We start from the raw sequence: 20,654 nt of genomic DNA on the forward strand, positions 1-20,654 counted from the left end.
AATAGAAGCATGAAAAAACTAGGTATAGCTTTTACTGCATAATGATGTCAACTTGTACTGAAGAACACTGTCTCATATATGCGAAAAGTCAAGCTTTACCCTGAAATCTGAATTATATGAATTGAAAAAATCTAAAAAAAGACTACAACTACCAGTTATTTGTCTAACTTTTCATTATATTCCATATGAGTCAGCATAATCTTTATTTCAAAATAGCATTTTTATTATATAAAAATGTAAAAATCCAGCAAAACCAGAAATACCGGATATATTTTCCTGGGCTTTCACATTTGTTGATTTTTATTCGCAATCGCTTTTGCAATACAATTTACAACCTCATCCCCATTTGCAGTCTGATTATACAAGTGCTAAGTGGCAGAAAGGTCTAGAATAAATACATCAAAAAAAGAGGCAAAGCTGTGAAACTAAGTTACATGCAACAGGTCTACAGGGGGTGGGGGGAGTGTCTGGGAAATAAAACGGAATAACACAAAGTAATTAGAAGGTCTTAGCTAAAGTTTTTCAGTCATCTTTGTCTTTTGCTCCATGCTTAAGGATGCGGGTGAACTCGATGTAATTGAAGTTCCCCTTTTTGTCAATAGGTGCTTCTCTGTACAGCTCGTCCACCTCCTCATCTGTGAACCGATCTCCCATCGTGGTCAGCAGCTCCCTCAGGTAGTCCTCCTGAATGGTGCCTGGAAGAAGCGCAAAGGAGGGAGTCATGAACACTTACCGGCACTTTAATGATTCGGTTCTCAACTAGGTCAGTCTTATGAGACATTTCGAGACATACATAGTTAAGTGAACAAAATAAAGCAACTTGTAACCACAGCATTGTTTTCCTACTATGTTTAGAATTCTCTGTTAGTCTTTAGACTAAATCCTTTTATTTATTTATTTGTCTTTTTGCCATTTCTTGGGCTGCTCCCGAGGCTTATGGAGGTTCCCAGGCTAGGGTCGAATCGGAGCTGTAGCCGCCACAGCCACAGCAACATGGGTTCCGAGCTGCATCTGTGACCTACACCACAGCTCACAGCCACGCCAGATCCTTAACCCACTGAGCAAGGCCAGGGATCAAACCCACAACCTCATGGTTCCTAGTCACATTCGTTAACCCCTGAGCCTCGCTGGGAACTCCTAGACTAAATCCTTTTAATAGCTCAGTTAGTAGACCATACGCCTACAAAATTAATTTGAAGCAGGTGTTTTCCAGGGGAGAAAAAAATCCCTTGTCTTTCAGAGGTATGAAGAAAAAAAGGGCAGATACCCAGAAAAAAAGGGCAGTGTTGCCAGGACCTGCTGTGCAACGCAAGTTGGTACAGTTTTAAAAGGTGGAAATGAGGAAGTAGGAGGGAGATGCAGGGTGTGAGAGGAGGTGATGGGGGTGGCTGGACAGAAGATTATTGCAGAAGGAAAGGGGACAATGAGAGGAGGGAGAAAAATTTTAGGTGGACAGCTAGGCTCTCTGTACACACTTTAAAATAACAGGAGAAAAAAACCTAAAATTTTGTTTGTTCAAGTTAGTTAACTATACTTTTTGGTCAGATATAAAAATTTCTTGCAGAAGTACTTTTTATTGTCTAAGAAACACTACTTAATAGACAATTCTCCTTTTGGTTTTCAGGAAACTAAGACCCAAACTCAAAGATTAACAACGGCACAAACTGTGTAGCTTTATGACCTGCATGCCTGTGGCCGAGCCATTTTCTGTTAGACCATCCCACTGTAAAGGATAGTTTTCCTTTCTTCTTCTTCTTTCTTCTTTTTAGGGTCGCACTCACGGCACATGGAGGTTCCCACGCTAGAGGGTTGAATGGGAGCAGTAGCCGCTGGTCTATGCCACAGCCACAGCCACGTCAGATCTGAGCCACATCTTCAACCTACACCACAGCTCACGGCAACACCAGGTCCTTAACCCACTAAGTGAGGCCAGGGATTGAACCTGCCTCCTAATGGATGCTAGTCAGATTCATTTCTGCTGAGCCAGGACGGGAACTCCCCTTTACTCATTTTTTTAAAATTTATACTTTACTAAGCTTATCTCCAATAAACTGTTTCACAGGGTCTGGAATGAGGCTGGGCATAAACAGAGAGCACTCACCAGTTGCTTCTTCGTCAAAGCAAGCAAAAGCGTTTCTGATGACATCTTCTGGGTCTGTGCCATTTAACTTCTCCCCAAACATGGTGAGGAACATGGTGAAGTTAATGGGCCCCGGAGCCTCGTTCATCATGGCATCAAGGTATGCGTCGGTTGGGTTCTTCCCTATAAAATTTCACAGTTTAACATTTAAGAACAAAGACCTCACTTCAATACATAATTTGTTACCGTTATGTTCCCCAACGTGTTTTTAAAAGTTACATCATCATGGCATGAAACTAGCTTTTCAAGTAACTTGTATTAAGAACATTTGGGAGTTCCCGCTATGGCACAGTGGGTTAAGGACCTGACTGCAGGGGTTCAGGTCACTGCTGAGGCACAGGTTGCACCCCTGGCCCGGTCTTAACGATCTGGCATTGCAAGAGCTGTAGGGCAGGTCACAGTTGTCCCTGGCCTGGGAATTTCCATGTGCAGCAGGTGCAGCCAAAAACAAAAACGAAAAGAGAATATTTGAAAAAAACGTTTTTTGACAACATAAAAAAAAACTTTGATATACCTTTATAAAAATGCATCCTGGGTTTAGACTGAGCAGTCTTCATTCCCTGGTACTCTGCAACTTTTCCCTCACTATTTTTTCATTGAAAATAAAAAACAAGTGAAACTAGGACCCAGGCAATGCCACACAGTTACATTTTGAATGGTGATAAAGTCTCATCAAGCATTTTGTTACCAGTTATTTTAAAAACCTATATATTCATATTTCTAATTGTGGTACAGTTGCCTATAGTTGATCTGGGTCAAATAATTTATTTATAAGTTGGCCCTTTAAGCTAAAACTAATTATTAGGTTGGTTTCAAATTGGGAGCTCAGTTTAAACAACATTCTATTCGGTTGCCAAACATCTCCCTAAATGCCATTTACTCATGATCCTGAAATGCAGTCTCACGTAGCACTGTTCAAGATGGAAACCTTAATCCCAGTCCCAACTGAGAACACCCCTCCCTCTTCTGGTGCAGTGGTGAGGGAATGTCCCTGACCCTTCCCTGAAAGTCGGAAGAAATCCCCCTGGAACCACACGGTGGGAGTAACAAAGGGCTGGCTCCTCTTTGTCAGCATCTGTGAGGTCCACACAGTACAGGAAGAGCAGCAATGAACAAAGGGCCTGGAACAGTGGGTTTGAATCCAGGTTCTGGCACTAGCTGTGTGACCTGGGAAAAGGTAGCAATTGTCTAGGGTTTACTTTCATCTGCAAAATGGACTGGTTAAACTTGGTATCTGAAAGGTGCCTTCCAACATTAAGTTTGTGTGACTCTCCATTAAAAGAACATCTATATGTTAAGCACCCCACTATTACACCCGACTCAGAGCTAATGATAATCAAATCTAAAATTACAGTTCATATGTAAGTTTCACTCCCGGGAATTTGGGTGAAATTTAAAAGTCAAGTTGACATCTGTCTTACTGCCATCACAACCTTCACTCACACCACCTATTCGACAAACCAACACAAAATTAGCCCCAAATTAATCTCCCCATTCTTTGAATAAGTAAAAGCAGCTAAAAAGAACTACTTTTCTACCTCCAGATTCAGCCCCTCTCTTGCAGCAATTTTTTGGGTAAAAAGTATAACCCAAGGGAGTTCCCATCGTGGCGCAGTGGTTAACGAATCCGACTAGGAACCATGAGGTTGTGGGTTCGATCCCTGGCCTTGCTCGGTGGGTTAAGGATCTGGCGTTGCCGTGAGCTGTGGTGTAGGTCAAAGACTTGGCTTGGATCCCATGTTGCTATGGCTCTGGTGTAGGCCAGTGGCTACAGCTCCGATTTGACCCCTAGCCTTGGAACCTCCATATGTCACGGGGGCGGCTCAAGAAAAGGCAAAAAGACAAAACAAAAACAAAAAACAAAAAAAACCCCCAAAGGTGTCAGGAGAACATGAGCACAAAAAAGCCTCACGGATTTAAAATGAATTGGTTTAGGCTAAGCACCTACAGACCCATTCAAGGTTCCAATATAATTTGTTGACTTGAAAGGTAAATATGTATCTTTAAAGGCAAAGGGTTCCCTAGTTTCTCACTCTACTGTCATTTATTCCTCCAACAAAAATTAACTGTGCATCATCTACTATGAGCAAGGGACAGGCTTGAGTGTTTGGTTCTTGTCATACAACTAAGCCCCATTTCCCTCAGTGGTCTTCTTTAGTAGTGATCCGCCCTGCAAAGTACACTTGGTTAGCTAGTCTGAGTGAGGAAAAGGCTGGGATCTACCCCACCTGCAAGTCAGCAAGTTAGATCAGTATCTCAACTCTACACTCACTCTGAAAAAAGGAAATGCTGCAAAATGTCAACAACTTGGGTCTGGGTAAAGGATGTGTGCTGGTTCATTATACTGTTCCCTCAACTTTTTATAGGCTTAAAAAATTTCACAATAATGTTAGAAAAAAACAAAAATAAAATACAGGAACAAAATCGTGTTGTGGTTACTTAAAAAAAAAAAAAGTAGCAACTTCTCTCTTTGCCCTCTGGCCCTTGAACTACCCTTTCTGGCTAAGGGTGAAAAGCAAAAACACCCGAGTGCAATGCCTAACTGAGGGCCATCTTTGACCTGTGCCCCTTTTCCTGCCCATCTTTGTGCAGACTGAGAACCCCTAGGCTTGACATTTTTCCAACTATAAAGTCAGTGCAGACTTAGGCAGGACAAGGAGGACTTTCTCTTCCTTCCTTAAGATCAAAACAAACAAAATCCTGTAAGGGATAATAAAGTAATACCCACATATCGAAAATGACAAAGGACAGTTTATGTTCGCTTTAAATCTTACATTTTAGGGGAGGATGGACTCGGGGTTTGGGATTGGCACATGCAGACTGTGGTATATGGAATGACTGGCCTTCAAGGACCTGCTGTATAGCACAGGGAACTCTATCCAATATTCTGTGATAATTTATAAGGGAAAAGAACCTGAAAAAGAATGGCTGTGTGTACATGTATAACCGAATCACTTTGTTGTACAACAGAAATGATCACAACACTGTAAGTTAACTGTACTTCAATAAAACCTAAAAAATTTTAAAAAATCCTATATCTTCAAACGAAATACTGCCATGTACAGCAACACGGATGGACCTAGAGATTATCACACTAAGTCAGTTAGGCAGAGAAAGGCAGATACTATATGATACTTATATGTGGACTCTAAAAAAAAAACCAAAAAAAAAAAAAAACCAAAAAAAAACCAAACCAACTTATTTACAAAATAAAAACAGGAGTTCCCGTCGTGGCGCAGTGGTTAATGAATCCAACTAGGAACCATGAGGTTGCGGGTTTGGTCCCTGCCCTTGCTCAGTGGGTTAACGATCCGGCGTTGCCGTGAGCTGTGGTGTAGGTTGCAGATGAGGCTCGGATCCCGCGTTGCTGTGGCTCTGGCGTAGGCCAGCGGCTACAGCTCCGATTAGACCCCTAGCCTGGGAACCTCCATATGCCGCGGGAGCGGCCCAAGAAATAGCAGCAGCAACAACAACAACAACTACAACAACAAAAAGACAAAAAAAGACAAAAAAATAAATAAATAAAAACAGACTCACAGACATAGAAAACAAACTTATGGTTACCAAAGGGAAAAGGGAGGGGCAGAGATAATAGGAGTATGAGATTGATACACACCATTATATTTAAAATAGATAAACAAGGGTTCATTGAAGTTCCTGTCGTGGCTAAGCAGTAATACCCCACTAGTATCCAAGAGGACACGGGTTCGATTCCTGGCCTCGCTCAGTGTTAAGGAGCTGGCATTGCTGTGAGCTGTGATGTAGGTTGCAGATGCAGCTTGGATCTGGCATTGCTGTGGCTGTAGTGTAGGCTGGCAGCTGAAGCTCAGATTGGACCCCTAGCTTGGGAACCTCCATACGCTGCTGGTGCAGCCCTAAAAAGACAAACAAAAACAAAAAAACCCCCCCAAAACCCGAGGGTTTACTGTATAGCACAAGGAACTATATTCAGTAACTTGTAATAACCTACAATGGAAAAGAATCTGAAGCTGTACACCTGAAACTAATACAATATTGTAAATATAATTAAATAAACTGCATAAATAAATAACCTTATATCTTTACATTTTTTGTTCTTAAATTACATAAAAAATTATAAATTGTGAAAGCCCCTTTCTTTGTGTTCCCTTCCTCCCCGAGATGGTCACTTATTACTGTCACCTCTATCCTGTAACTGTCCTCATCCTTTGTTACTAAGTAAACTATATTATTAGCCACACTTTTAATTTAAGCTTCTGGTCTTCTGACACCTAGCAATCCCCTGGCTTTTCACCTCGTAAACCTATCATATTTAGCTAATGAGAACGGAAGCCTGTCTGGAAACAGTGGCTGCTGGGCCCCCCCCACCTTTGCAGGCTTATCCTGGTGTGACTGGCCAAGCCTCCATATGGCACCTCCCACTCAACATCTCTCAATAGTCCTTGGAGACCAGGAGAGGAATATTTGTACATCACACAGAAAAATAACTCATAAAATGATTATTTGGGGGAAGGAGGCATATTAAGAATATAGAAGTCTACCTAGAGAAGCAAGCATGTCATGCAAGTCTTCCTTGTCGATGAAACCATCTCTGTTCTGATCAATCATGTTGAAGGCCTCCTTGAACTCCTGAATCTGCGACTGGTCAAACATGGCAAACACATTGGAAGTTGCGCGCTGGGGGCGCTTCTTGGTGGTCTTGGTCTTTGCCTTTTTGCTCGACATGGTGGCAGTTTAATTCTAGAGTTGAAAAAACATAAAGCAAAACAAAATGTATAAAACATAAAGCAAAAAAAGAATTCACAAAACTTAAAAGTTAGTAAAAATATCTTAATGTGGAATTCTTACTTTATTTGGATAGGAATAAACATAGGTACAAACTTCATTTCCAATGTCATAATTAAATGGCTAGGGAAAAAAAACAGTTTTGAAGAAACAAACTATTGAGCTAACTTCCCCCCAAATTTCATGGAACTCATTTTTATCAAGTGGGAATTAGTTTTACAGCATGTAATATCAGCTCACTACCAAGTGCTTATACTGTTCTGACCGCAGGGAGCACCCGTAGAGAAAGGTTTCCAAAGCTGTTATATTTCACATGGATTGTCCCATTTAATCTTCACAATCCTATGCAGCAGGTACACCTTTTAACTCCATTTTATATCAATACTGTATAACCTCTTGAGTCTTATTTTTTTTTTCAAAACATGGTTGGAAAACCAGGGAAGTTTACGTGATCCTCAATTTTAAGCAAAACACAGTATCTATTGTAATACAAATGAGAATTAAATGAGATAACGTAGGCAGAGACTAGTAGGGTCACTGATACATGTTCAAAAGGCTCTCATCTTAAAAAAAAAAAAAACAAAAATCATCAAAACAGCTTTAACCCTGCATTCACTGTAGCTCTGTCTTCATGTCCCCTTTCCCTTGACAAAACTTTTAAAACAATAGTCTAATACTCAGTTCTTTCCTTTTTCTCATCTTCCTAAAATACTCCTCCATTCTCTATAACATGGCTTTAGTGGTAACCTCTAACACTCTACTGAAAGCCACCAACAATTTAAATGTCAAATAGAATGGACATTTCTTTTTCTTTTTGCTTTTTAGGGCCACAAACCATGGCATATGGAAGTTCCCAGGCTAGGGGTCAAATAGGAGCCAAAGCTGCCAGTCAACACCACAGCCACAGCAACGTGGGATCCAAGCCACATCCGTGACCTATACCATAGCTCACGGCAATGATGGATCCTTAACTCACTGAGCGAGGCCAGGGATCAGACCCAGGTCCTCTTGGATACTAGTTTGGTTCGTTACCACTGAGCCATGATGGGAACTCCCTAGAATGGACATTTCTCACTCCATTTTTTATTTGCAGTTTAAAATGATGTAAATAAATACAACACAAAAATACGCCTGGCTTTAGAATTAGAAAAGCCCTGAGTTAAAATCTCAGCTTCACCATACTAGCTACATATAACCTTGAAAATATATGGACACCAGAATAATTTTTTGATCCAATGTCTCTGCCCTATGAGATATGTATGACCTAGGTTAAAAAACCAAACAAAACCATGGCCCTTGTGAAGAATTTTTTTTTTTTTGGTCTTTTTTGTTGTTGTTGCTGCTGCTGCTGCTATTTCTTGGGCCGCTCCCGCGGCATATGGAGGTTCCCAGGCTAGGGGTCTAATCGGAGCTGTAGCCACCAGCCTACGCCAGAGCCACAGCAACGCGGGATCCGAGCCGTGTCTGCAACCTACACCACAGCTCACGGCAACGCCGGATCGTTAACCCACTGAGCAAGGGCAGGGACCGAACCCGCAACCTCATGGTTCCTAGTCGGGTTCGTTAACCACTGCGCCACGACGGGAACTCCCCTTGTGAAGAATTTAATTTTGCCCAAAGAGAGGTCTAACCTTTGTCCTCGGCTCCTGGGCGGTAATCTCTAAGTCCTTAGAGTGTCCGCCTGGTCTATCTGGGGTCTTGGGTCACAGCAGATAGTCTAATGATGTAATTTATCATGGGGGCTTTGGGTCAAGTGTTCCTCAGCTTGGCCTCTGGGGGAAGGGGAGGCTGAAGTCAGCCTAGGAGCAGCGGACAGCATCTACGGGACAGAGTGCCAATAAAAACCACAGCCACGAAGGGCGGAGAGAGGTCCCCAGGCAGGAATACTCCAGGCTCACAGTCACGCCGCACTACCAGGTGTCAACACTGGCCTGGAGAGGCCCACGGGAAACCATGCACCTGGAATTCTCCTGGACTCTGCACCATGTGTCTCTACCCTTGGTTGATTTTAATCTGAATCCTTTGACTGTAATAAACCACAACCACAGTAACAGCTTTCAGAGAGCTGTGTGAGTCCTAGCAAATTACTGAACCTGAGGGTTGTCTTGGGCCACCAAACTTGCAACTGGTGTCAGAAATGAGGGTGGCCTTGGGGACTGCTCTCTAACTCTGCATTTCCATGGTATGAAAGCAGACGACTGGTGGGGACAAGGCTGAGCGAGACAATCCTGGACATGGGTCTCCAGAACATCCAGTCTTGGACTTTTAACCATTGTTTACCTCTCTCTCTTGAATCTAAACAAATACCCCAGCTTCAAGTTTTGAAAGCTCAGCTCAGGGGTGCAATTTTCAAGTACAGCAGCCTCGGAGTCCTGATTCTAGCATTCCAACTCCTTTCCCTCCCCACACACTTGGCCTGAATAAATGTTAATTTTCTTCTTCCTGTAATTTAGGCTGTTATGTGACCTTAGTTATCTTGAACATTAAATCAGAGACAGAATGCGGCCCACTAGCAAGGCACTTGACTCTGCTTTAATTCTTCCTCACATTCCAAAACTGTTGGATTAAAATTCTTTCTCATGCTAAAAATTCTGATTCTACTTCCTCAGGATTCAGTAGGTAGGTATAAACGTAAATCTGAAGGCAAGAATTAGTTCTATCAGTATCAGCAAATTATATTTGTAACAGAGTCATCTAGAAAAACCTCCCAAAGAGAAAATCTTTATTTTTAAAAAATGATCCTTCGATTGTACCTTGCTAACCCAAAAGTATATTATATTTAAACATTTTTGAAGCTTGGCTGGAGTTCTCCAAGAAGCTGCTGCCAAGATGGGAGTAAACACACACGGATTCAAGGATTTTTATTGAGGGAAATGCATGTAGGAAAGAATGGGGAGGTTAACTCAGTGAGGCTAGAAAAGCCATTATTATATGGTGAGCAATCTGAGCCCCCAACCAAAACCTTTAACACAGCAGACACAGCTGTGTTATACGGCAATGTAATAACACCATGATTTCTTTAAAAAAATATTTTTTCTTTGTACTTCATTTAAAACCAGTGTACATTTATATTTGTATATCATACCTATAAAAAGTACACACATGCACACATAAAATATCAACGAAGAATAAAACATTAGCTGAAAACTGAAGCAAAGTTGGAGCAAAACAGTCAATCTGGAGAGAATTCTGGCCCCCGAAGAAACTACCATCCTTTTTCTCCTTACCTTCTGAGATAAATCATCTTGCCTTTTTCCACTTTCTCACTTCCCACTCACCACTGCAAGCGCTTTCATTGCTAAATCCAATCTAAGTCTCCTTGAACCATTCTGCTATATTGGACATCATTTAATCCCACTTTTCTTCAGGCCTCAACAACTCTTGGCCTGGGTGGACTGTAACAATAGAAATGAGCTATCCCAAATGGAAAGAGAGCCCAAGTTTTCCAACCTGGAAGACTCTAAGAAGGGAGACTCTTCTTAGAAACAGCACATTGGAACGACTGACCGAAGTCAAATGCTGTGACTTGGTGTAATTTAACTTGGTAACACCAACCTCCTCCCAGTTCTCCTTCCCTAGGCCTGGCCCTCCTGAACTTTCTCGTGAGGCTTTTCTCTCCGCTCACTTAGACGTTCGCATGCCCAGCCTTCTCCCAGTCCATGGCTTACTGAGTTCTCTTCACTCTGCTTTCCTGGGATGATCTCATCCACTCTCCCTGTTCCGACAACACCTATGACTCCCACGTCTGTATCCCCCGGCCCGACCCTTCCCTTGGGCTGTGGCCTCACACATCCAGTCGTGTTTGTGAAAGGCCCTCATTTGGTAGCCCACAGATGCTCAGAATCAACATGTTAGAAACCAAACTCATTCTTTCCCTCCTAAACGTTCTCAACTTTCTATTTTCTGTCAGTTAATGGCACATCACTTACTCACCAAGAAACCCAGGAGTCATCCCCGACTCACCCTTCTCTCCAGGGAACTAAGCCTTGCATTCATCAGATTGGCTCAATTTCCTCTTCCCTCTGCCACCACCCTAAGCTGGGACCTTACCATCCCTGTGTAGAATTTTTCTATCGTCAACTAACCAATCTCCTTGCTTTCTGGTCCCTTCTAAACTACCCTCTATTTTCCAGCCAGAGGTGTATAAAACATAAACATGACCATCTCATTCCCTTTTGAGACATCTTTGGCTCGTCACTGCCGACAGGAGAGAATACAAGCTCTGAAGCCCGGCACACACACCTTTCCTGCTTTAGAATGAGCTTTCAGCCTGATCTCCAGCCATCCTCTGCCTTGTACTTCTCCTTCAGCATCACCAAACTTGTATGTGCCCAAGGCACCATATGGTTTCTTAACTCATGTATTTGTTTTCTCTTTTCCCAGCCCCCAAATGCCTGAGGATGAGAGAGAGAGAGAGAGAGAGAGAACTAAAGGTCTACTCAATGTATGGCTACTGCCATCTGTCGAGTGACTCATTGTCAGGCACTCGGTGCACTAAATTTAACATGTCTCTGCTTTACACATGAAGGAACTGAATATCAAAGAAGTTAAACAAATTGCCCAAGGTCACCTGGTGGCAGAGCCAGATGAAATTCAACCTCATTTGTTAAAGGTGATTTTTACCTATATAATCTTTACTTCATACAATTCTTCTAGTTAGCAAGTGTACCAGAAAGTAACTTCTTAAACTTTCAATACTACCAATATAATCCAATATTGATTTCTGAGCAGCTACTTTCCTCTGAATTTAATTTCTAGACAAACGGAGTTTCCAAATAAATTCTAACTATGCTGAGGAAACCAATGTACAGACTAAAGTATATAAGGGAATGGGAAGAGAATAAAATATGAATGACACGCTCTGCAACTGTGCAATGTTGCAGCCCTGGTTTGGGTTCATCAAGCGGCAATGTTTCCTATCAGCTGTGGTCTTGGTTTGACATGATAGGTAAAGGCTTGAAATCTTTACCAAGCACTGTCAATTCATACCTGACCTATAAATGCTAAAGAAAAAAGCTCCATGAAACCCTACCCTTAGTTGCAGAAAGTATCCACTTAGAACACAGCATATATGGCAATGAATAAGCCTTTTTTTTTTTTTTAAATAAGCCTTCGCAGCAACAAAAAACTCCAGTTCCTCTTCAAATTTTTTTTTATTATTTTTGCAAATTTCTCATATAGTGAACTAAAGGTTACATGTACTATGCCCAGAGGTGACAAGAAGGGCAAGGATACAGGATACTGGTATTTAGGTGGCTGTGGCATCAACATACTTAGTTCATAATCTAAGTATCTGCAAAATCACTTGCAATAAATACTGACGTGCAAATCAAAACATGGGCATCATAATCAATAAGCAGAAATTGCTCGTAAACTCCATCCAGCCTATATGGCTTTATTGGACACCTGGAAAAGATGCTCATGGAGCATATCTGTCAGCTGCCTATGAAGTATCTAAGTCCACCAGTCCATACGGCAAGTAAATATGGCTCTCACAGCAGTTAACCTCTAGTTTCAATCTTGGCTGCACCTTACAGTCACCCTGGAAGTTTTAAAAAAGTGATGTCTAGGTCCTACTCTAGTACAACTGAAACTGTCTACAGGTGAAGCCCATGATTTGGTATTTTAGAAACATACCAGGTGATTCCAATGTGCAGTGAAGGTTGGGAACCAGAGTTAAGCACTTAGAAGGCACTGACTGTGGTTCTGAGTTCTTGGCTGACACCTTGTAATAACAGATTACCAAAAGAAAAACAGAAGTTTATCAACCTGTATGCCAGGGAAAATCCAGCCCTCAGAGGTGGCTTAGAGTGCTGGCTTAAATATCATCTTCAGCGGAAGCCAAAAGAGGAAAGGTGTGTGAAGGGGAGAGGCTCGCTGTGGAATGATACAAACAATATAAACAAGGGTAAGGCTTCTCAGGCAGGTTTAAGTTAGGGCCTGCTAAGAGTCCAAAGTCCTCTGTCCTTCCTGGCAGAGGGGGAAGGAAGGAGACCTTTGCAAAGGTGTGCCCTGCTCTTCGGCACACTGGGAAAGGGCAGAGCTTTTCTTATGCCTGCTTCTTCTCAACTGCCTTCAGCTCAACATGATCTTCGTGCCAAAGTGTCATATTTGGGTTGGCATATTCTGCTTTCTTTCTTAACCAATAGGATACTGTGAAAATGACTGCGTGTGACTTTCTGTCATGCTTTCCGATTACTCAATCTGGGGCAGCAGCGGGTCATGAGGGCTATAGCACCCTATGGAGAGATCTATGTGGCAGGGAACTGGGGCCTCCAGCCAAAGCCAGAACCCACTTGTCAGCCAGGTGAGTCAGTCTTCTTGGAGGTTGATCCTCCTTCAAATGACTGCAACCCCCTGAGACCCTGACCAGAACCACCCAGCTAAGCTGCCCTGAAGTTCCTGACCCTCAGAGCGCTTTACTGTTTTCTTAAGGTGCTAAATGTGAGAATAATCTGTTACAGAGTGACAGAAAACTAATAAAGTCCTTGTGTTTCCTTGCCGTCTTTAACATTTAATAGGGCAATGCCTTTCAGAATTACAGTCAAAGAATTTTTAAAACCTCAAAAAGAGGCCATGGCCAAGTGTGCACTGGATAGGAAAAATTTCTATTCCTGGTTAGCAATTATAATTCCTTCTATTCAACTCCTCTCCAAGTTCTGTGGGCTCCTCTTTTAAGTGCAACAGTCATCCCTTCCTCAAAATTCCCGTAACCACCACCCCAGTCTTTTAGCTGATTCCCATGCTGATTTGCTAGTTCTTCTTGCTTCCCAGTTGGAGTTTCCTTCAAAGTTTGTCTTGAATGACTGTGCTTTCCTCAAGCGCTGGTTGAAAAACTGCTAGTGTGATGTGACCATTCAAAAATGAGGTAACTGGAGGAGGGAGAAGGAGCTGGTTTCCCGAGCAAAGGGATGATAAAGAATTCAAGTACAGTACAGATGCCCGGGGGCAGGATGCTCAGAAGGTCCCTTCTGGCAAGGCCGATTTGTGAGCAGAGGCACAAGGTGAGGCCTGGGAGTGGCAACACCAAAAAAAGCAGACAGCAGTTCTTGGCTAAAACCTAAGATCATTTCTGATTCAAGTCTCATCTTTGCTAAGGACTATCAGAATCTCCAGAAATTTTTCATGAATTCCCATGGTCATTACTGTAGTCAAGACTAGTGTTTGTGCTAATTAGGGAAGATCAAATGACTGGATAAGTGAGCAACAATCTGAAAACAGCAATTATCCAGAGAATTTAGCATATGATCAAGTTAAAATGCTCCACAAGGTTAACCCGACATACTTAATAACATATTATTGCTTTATACTGCATATTTAGGCAAACATATAATCGGTTCCATAAATTATTCTATTATCTTTTACAGAGCCAAACTCAGTTTTACAGCTTTTCTCTTAATACCAGTTAAGCTATCCCAGCGGTATATGTATTTGCACATTTACCACATACATTATCATGTTGTTGTTTCTAAATTATGGATTTTATGATCGTCACAACTGTCAGTAGACTTTACATCCTCTTTACTCCCTCCCCTATCAGTGTGTTTTACTGCAGTGAAATTTATATGTGGTGAAATGTACAGATCTTAAAAATGATGTGCACTCATGTAACCACCACCCCAATCAAGTAACAAACATTAACATCACTCCACAAAGTTCAATCCAAGTCCGTTGCCCTCTCCCACAGGCAAACACTGGATTTCTATCACCAGAGATTCGTTCTTCGAATTTCTTATAAACAGAATTTATTATTATATATTATTCTTTATAAACAGAATTTCTTATAATACAGTGCTTACTCTGTGTCCAACTTCTTTCATTTTACATTTTCTGAGATTCATGTATCTCACTGAATTTACTAGTGGTTCATTCTTTTTTTTTTTTTACTGCCCCATATTTCATTCCTATGCTATTTACATATACACTTTTATGGCATTTCTACCTTGGATTGCAGAGTCAAGTAGAGTGCCTCACACATGGCTGGTGCTAAATACTAGTTAAATGAACAGATATATATGCTTCTCTGGGTCACAAACAGAATTATGTATACACATGATCTCTCTAAGGTAGGTCCTGGATCTGATTCTCAAAAAATGGCTGTTCTATTGTCTACCCTTGGTTCAACATAAACTCCACTGCACTCTTCCCTGCAAAGATTCCTGGTTTTGTCTGTTTGTTTGGCTGCACCCATGGCATGCAGAAGTTCCCAGGCCAGGCTCAAACCCTGGCCACAGCAGTGATCTGAACCACAGCAGTAACAATGCCAGATCCTTAACCTGCTGAGCTACCAGGGAACACCCTCCCACCCCAATTCTTAACAGAACTTACCAGTCACTCCTTATTTATACCTAGAACAAAAAGAGTACTAATAAGCCAATAACTGAGTGCTAAATATGTGCTAGGCACTGATCTAAGCATTTCACGTGTATTGACGTAGGTAATCCTCACAACTTTCGACAGATACTGTTATTATCCCTGTTTCTCAGATGAGAAAATTAGTGCAAAGAGGATAATTCACCTGCAGGTGCACAGCTAGAAAATGGTAGATGCACAGATGCAGGACCACATTACGAAAGTCTAGATCCATAGTTTGTCCACTAGCTGCTAACATCCCACATGGAGGCAGCTGAAATTCTTCACCAAGTAGAAAATGTGGATAGCTGGTTGGGGATGACAAAGAAGCCACAACAGCTAAAGTGCAGAACGAGGCAGGAAGATCCTAAAATTGCTGGCAAGGAATATCATCCCTAGACATATGCTGTCTTTGAATCCTGAAGAGGACAACAAGCTCCATTTAGGGGCTCCCAGTCCTTTCATTTTTTTTTGGGGGGGGGGGGTGGCCACACATGCGGCATATGGAGGTTCTCAGGCTAGGGGTCAAATCCCAGTTCCAGGTGCCAGCCTACACCACAGCCACAGCAACACAGGATCCTTAACCCACTGAGCAAGGCCAGGGATAGAACGTGCATCCTCATGATGCTAGTCATATTTGTTAACCACTTAGCCACGATGGAACTCCCCCTTTCATGTCTTCTAACCCCAGCAACCCTCACCTGGGGACCTGTCCTTCAGATGTTGCAATTTATCTGGTCCAAACTCAGTCCTGTGAAAGCATAAGTAATATCGATTGAAACAGTCCTCACAGAAGTTGCCTCATTCAACAGTGCCTGAACCAAGAAGCTGTGCACTTAGCTATGAGCCCCAGGAGGGTCCCCCTAATGCTTAGAGAAAATGGGTGGCACCATGTGAACCCCCTCCAAGTGAGTGACCTTGGGCAAATTATCTCACCTCGCTGGGCTTCACTCTCCTCAATTATAAAACAAAAGATAACCTTTACGGTTCTTTTGATTTCCAAAATGCTATGATTTTTTCCTACCAAAGGACCATTACAGATCCATCTTAAAGGCTGCCAAACTAATCCTCTCAACACTCCTTTCTTCCCATTACTCCATTAGTGAAGAATCTAAAACGACTACCTAACGACTCTTACATAACCTTTTATTTCCCATCAGGTTTGCAAAACATCCGTGAAAAGGTCCCACTTTCCTACATATTTCCAACCATTATTCATTAACATACTGTTCGTTCAGGCTGGTCTCCCCACCGTCTCCTTCCCCATGACACAAGTCCCACCTTTTGAGCTTTCGGTCTTGTTACCTCCTACCAAAGAGTTCTCCCTCTTAGGGCTAAGCCCAAGGCCTCCAATGAGGTCATGACTCTTTTTCTATCTGTTGTCTTCCTCCGTCAGCACAGAAGAACTAAATCTTTACAAGATGCTGCAAAGAATCCTGAGTCCTACAGAAATCTTTACATTTGGCCTATACCACCTCCGAACTCCCCGGCAGGAACCGCGCACCAGCAGACCCCTGCGCCCCGCAAAGCACCGGGCACTGTGTGAGGCACCGAGTAGGCGCTCGACAGCTGGCCCAACCAACCCGGCCCAGGCAGATGGGGAGCGGGCCGTAGGCGGGCGGGGCACCAGGTGTGTGAAGCCGTCCCGCTGACGCAGCGCCTGGGACCCACCGCTTCAGCCAACAGGGCGGATCCCGGCCCCGGCTCCATCCGCCCGAGCCTCCCGACCCCTCGTAGTCCACGTTCCGGCCGGCATCTGCCGGTCTCCTCGCCCACCTCTCTGCCCCACCGGAAGGGTCCCGCAACCCCCGCCCGCCCAGGCGTTCGGGGCGGGGTCGGGCGGCGGGAAGAGCGGGGGATAAAGGCGGTCCTGGGGTGTCGCGCGAGGGGGCGAGCGCCACTCACCGCGGCCAAATACCAGAACCAGAACCCGGACTTCCTGAGGGAAACGAGCGGCGGCTACGAGTGCGGAGCTGCGGGCGCAACAGCGGCGACGCCGGCACTTCCTGCCTCGGGAGGCGAACCGGAAGGCGCACCGGAAGGCGCGGCGGGATCCAACTCTGCCGGGGGCGGGGTGGGGGGGAAGAATGCCTCACAGTTCTCGGGCGGTAGGCGATCGCGTCCGCCTTGTCCGCCGGGGCTCGGGCTGGGGCCGCCGGCCCCGGGCTGGGTTTCAGTTGGGTCCCACCGCCCGCGCGGTATGAAGCGGGTGCGGCGCGGTAGGGACCCTGCAGGCCGTCCTCCTCCCCCGCCATCCGCGGCGGGTCCCACGGCCCTTCCGCATTCCCGGGCGGCCGGCGCGGGGCCGGCCTGGAATTTGACCCCGCGGGCGGGCGCGAGCCCTAGAGGTTTGGGGGTCGACGGGCGCCGCTCCCCAGGGCTGCCAGAGTTAGGAAGTGAAAGTACAGCTCGCCTGGTTACATTTTATGAACTTCAGATAAAATGAGCAATTTTCTGTGCTTCGCTCCACATTAAGACTGGGGAAGGGAAGAGGGCGGCGGCGGGGCGGACCCCTTCCTGCTGCAAAACACTTTCTTTTCAAAACTGCACTCAGACCAAATTATATCATTTGCCCCTCCTCCTCCTCTCTCACCCTCAGATTATAACATTTACGGCCTTTCCAGGCCAAGCCCTTTCAATCGCAGGAAAGCTTTAATGAAATTACTGGCTTTCCTTTGGTTCATTAAAGACAGTACAAACTTAGGCACACACATAACTAGCGCGCGCACGTTATGTAATGCTTTTTGTCAAAGCAAAGGAAACCAAGAAGCTACATTATTGAAGTTTTGTTCTCGATATTGTTTGTGGCTATAACCTTCCAGTTCCCTCGTCTGGGAATAATACAGATGAATGGTAGTATTTCTGGATAATGGAGGATAGTCAACTTATTAGCAAACCTTTGTTGAGCACTTGTGATTACCTGAACGTGTGCTGGATGCTGGCGAGATGAACAACTAAATTTAGTTTTATATTCTAGAAAATTTTGAAGGGGAATTTAGAAATCTTTGATCAGGAATTCCCAGATGGTAGGAACCAGGTGTTCAAGTTCTCTATAGCAATAGTTCTTAAACAGTGGTACCAAGAAGAAAAACCTGGCGGCTTCGGAAAAGACCTAACCCCAGGTATTCTGACTCAGTAGGTTGAGCATGGGGTTGAGGGTGGGGCAATAATCACACAGGTGATGTTGATACTGTGGTCCTCATCCAGGTAGCACTGCAGCAAGGTCCTTAACTGAAGACATTTTCTCAGTTTCAAGTTAAAGTTTGAAACCAATTGCTGAGAAGTCACATCTGGTTCTAAAATATTTATTTTCCTTTAGCAGCAGTCTGCCCTTTGGTCCGATAAGTTAAAAATTTATTCCACTCATCAGAACATTTTGGCTTCAGAGGTCTTTTCTTTGTCACAGAGCTCTTCCAAGTATGGTCTGTACCATCCCGTAAGCCCTCACCCTGGCCACCTTAAGATCACAGCTGAGACACTCTTGACTATATACTCTGACCTCCATATTTGTTTCTAGAACAGCGCTTTCTAACTAACACATGTAACTATTGAAATGTAAATTAAAATTCAGTTATATTAGACACATTTTAAGTGCTCAGTAGTCACAGTGACTAATGTTCATGCTGGACAGCACAGAGAGCATTTCCATCATCATAGAAAGGGCTACTAGATGCACTCTTCTAAAAAAAATTATTCTAGGGCATATTTTCTCTAAATTCAAAGCAAAAACTAGTATTTATTAATGAAAAGCCAAATATCTAAATATCTAGTGCTTGGGAAATGGTTAATTATGGCATAGCCTTGTTGAAGGTAACTGTTAACTGTAGCCCTTAAAAAGAATGGTTAAAAAAAGGTAATATACTTAAAGTTCAAAACAAAAAATGGCAGCTATGCCAAAACATGACAAATAATTTAAGATATCTTAAACTAAAAAACAAGTTGTATGGGAGTTCCCGTTGTGGCACAGTGGTTAATGAATCCGACTAGGAACCATGAGGTTTCGGGTTCCATCCCTGGCCTCAATCAGTGGGTTAACGATCCAGCGTTGCCATGAGCTGCGGTGTAGGTCGCAGACGCGGCTCGGATCCCGAATTGCTGTGGCTCTGGCGTAGGCCGGTAGCTATGGCTCTGATTAGACCCCTAGCCTGGGAACCTCCATATGCTGCGGGAGCGGCCCAAGAAATAGCAAAAAGACAAAAAAAAAAAAACCAAAAAACCAAGTTGTATGTTCACTACAACCAGAACATATATGTAGATAAGGAGTTCCCGTTGCGGCTCAGCAGTAACAAACCCAACTAGTATCCAGGAGGCCCACTGGCCCTGCTCAGTGCGTTTAAGGATCCAGCATTGCCCTGAGCTGTGGTGTAGTGGCAGATGTGGCTTGGATCCTGTGTTGCTGTGGATGTGGCGTTGCTGTGGCTATGCAGGCCGGCAGCTGGAGCTGGGATTTGACCCTAGCCTGGGAACCTCCTTAGGGCATGGGTGTGGCCCTAAATTAAAAATGAATGTATGTAGATAAATACAGAAGTTATGATACCACCTATTTGAACAGAAATCTAGGATTAAGAGGATACAGAGATTTGGGAAAACTGGCAATTTCTTCAATATGGGATTAGCTCCAGCATTGCTTTTCAAGACAGCAAATATAAAAAACAGGGTTTCAGGGAAATCAAGAAATTGTACAATTGAGGACCCAGAAAGACAAACAATTCTGGCATTATGGGACCTCCTCAGGGAATCTAAAATAAATGATTTGAGGATCTACTAGCTACCACACAAGTTGTCAGGCATTTTTATGTATGTTCTCATTAAATCCTCATAACGACCCTTTAATAATAAAAATTCAGTTTAAGATAATTTACTATCAAACCACTGTGGACCTTTCTCATTACTAACCTCATCTTAATCACCACTGCAATTAAACTCATAACACCTACCCTTTCCCATTTTTAGAAGAAACAATATCCAAATATCCATTTTTATTTTTCTAAGAATAATCCTACAACAAATGATCTAAATTCTCTCTTTCTATCTGCTGGATATCATTCATTTGGTTTTACTCATTTGCTTCTTGTTTCCTTCTTCCTCCGTCTACAGACAGGCTTGAATCTCTAAAGAAATGCCCTTTGGTTCTGTCTGCTTTCTCTTCAAGCCTCATCTCACTGCCAAACAGGCCCTGCTGGTTAGCAGAATAAGAATAACCATTATTTGAATGCCAGATCATTTAGCTTTAGTGTTTCTATTTCCACAACAAACTTGGATGGTATTGTCCCTGTTAAACAGGTGAGGAAACTGACACGTAGGGGTGATCTGCCCAAGGACACAAAGCTCATCAGAATTCACTCAACCAAGTCTGGCTCTAAAGCCATACTGCTCCTAATCAAAAAATGCTGCTTTA

The 20,654-nt window shown here is 43.4% G+C and overlaps 2 protein-coding genes across 3 annotated transcripts; one reads left to right on the top strand and one right to left on the bottom strand.

The window, feature by feature from the left end:
• Positions 1 to 201: 201 nt before the first annotated feature.
• MYL12B (myosin light chain 12B) lies at positions 202 to 17,452 on the bottom strand. 2 transcript variants are annotated; one of them, XM_047793795.1, is made up of 4 exons: positions 17,162 to 17,452; positions 6,661 to 6,859; positions 2,102 to 2,263; positions 202 to 695 (listed from the first exon to the last, which is right to left on the bottom strand). In XM_047793795.1, exons 2-4 carry the CDS (start codon positions 6,842 to 6,844, stop codon positions 523 to 525), a joined length of 519 nt encoding a protein of 172 aa, XP_047649751.1. In that variant the 5' UTR covers positions 6,845 to 6,859; positions 17,162 to 17,452; the 3' UTR covers positions 202 to 522. The 2 variants fall into 2 exon arrangements, with proteins under 2 accessions (XP_047649751.1, XP_047649752.1); XM_047793796.1 differs by lacking the exon at positions 17,162 to 17,452 and adding an exon at positions 16,928 to 16,948.
• Positions 13,127 to 19,464, top strand: LOC125133359 (translation initiation factor IF-2-like). Its single transcript, XM_047791469.1, has 2 exons — positions 13,127 to 13,211; positions 16,849 to 19,464. Exons 1-2 carry the CDS (start codon positions 13,127 to 13,129, stop codon positions 17,700 to 17,702), a joined length of 939 nt encoding a protein of 312 aa, XP_047647425.1. The 3' UTR covers positions 17,703 to 19,464.
• The last annotated feature ends 1,190 nt before the right edge of the window (positions 19,465 to 20,654 follow it).

The sequence above is a fragment of the Phacochoerus africanus genome, chromosome 8, assembly GCF_016906955.1.
Source record: "Phacochoerus africanus isolate WHEZ1 chromosome 8, ROS_Pafr_v1, whole genome shotgun sequence".
Lineage (NCBI taxonomy): Eukaryota > Metazoa > Chordata > Mammalia > Artiodactyla > Suidae > Phacochoerus > Phacochoerus africanus.

Bases quoted from the DNA above. Each gene is read 5' to 3' on its own strand.
- MYL12B (XM_047793795.1), bottom strand. From the start codon at position 6,844: ATGTCGAGCAAAAAGGCAAAGACCAAGACCACCAAGAAGCGCCCCCAG. The intron at 2,264-6,660 runs GTAGACTTCTAT...GAAATTTTATAG, and splicing joins TGACATGCTTGCTTCTCTAG to GGAAGAACCCAACCGACGCA. The intron at 696-2,101 runs GTGAGTGCTCTC...CGCTTCTTCCAG, and splicing joins CTTTGACGAAGAAGCAACTG to GCACCATTCAGGAGGACTAC.
- LOC125133359 (XM_047791469.1), top strand. From the start codon at position 13,127: ATGAGGGCTATAGCACCCTATGGAGAGATCTATGTGGCAGGGAACTGG. The intron at 13,212-16,848 runs GTGAGTCAGTCT...AACCCGGCCCAG, and splicing joins AGAACCCACTTGTCAGCCAG to GCAGATGGGGAGCGGGCCGT.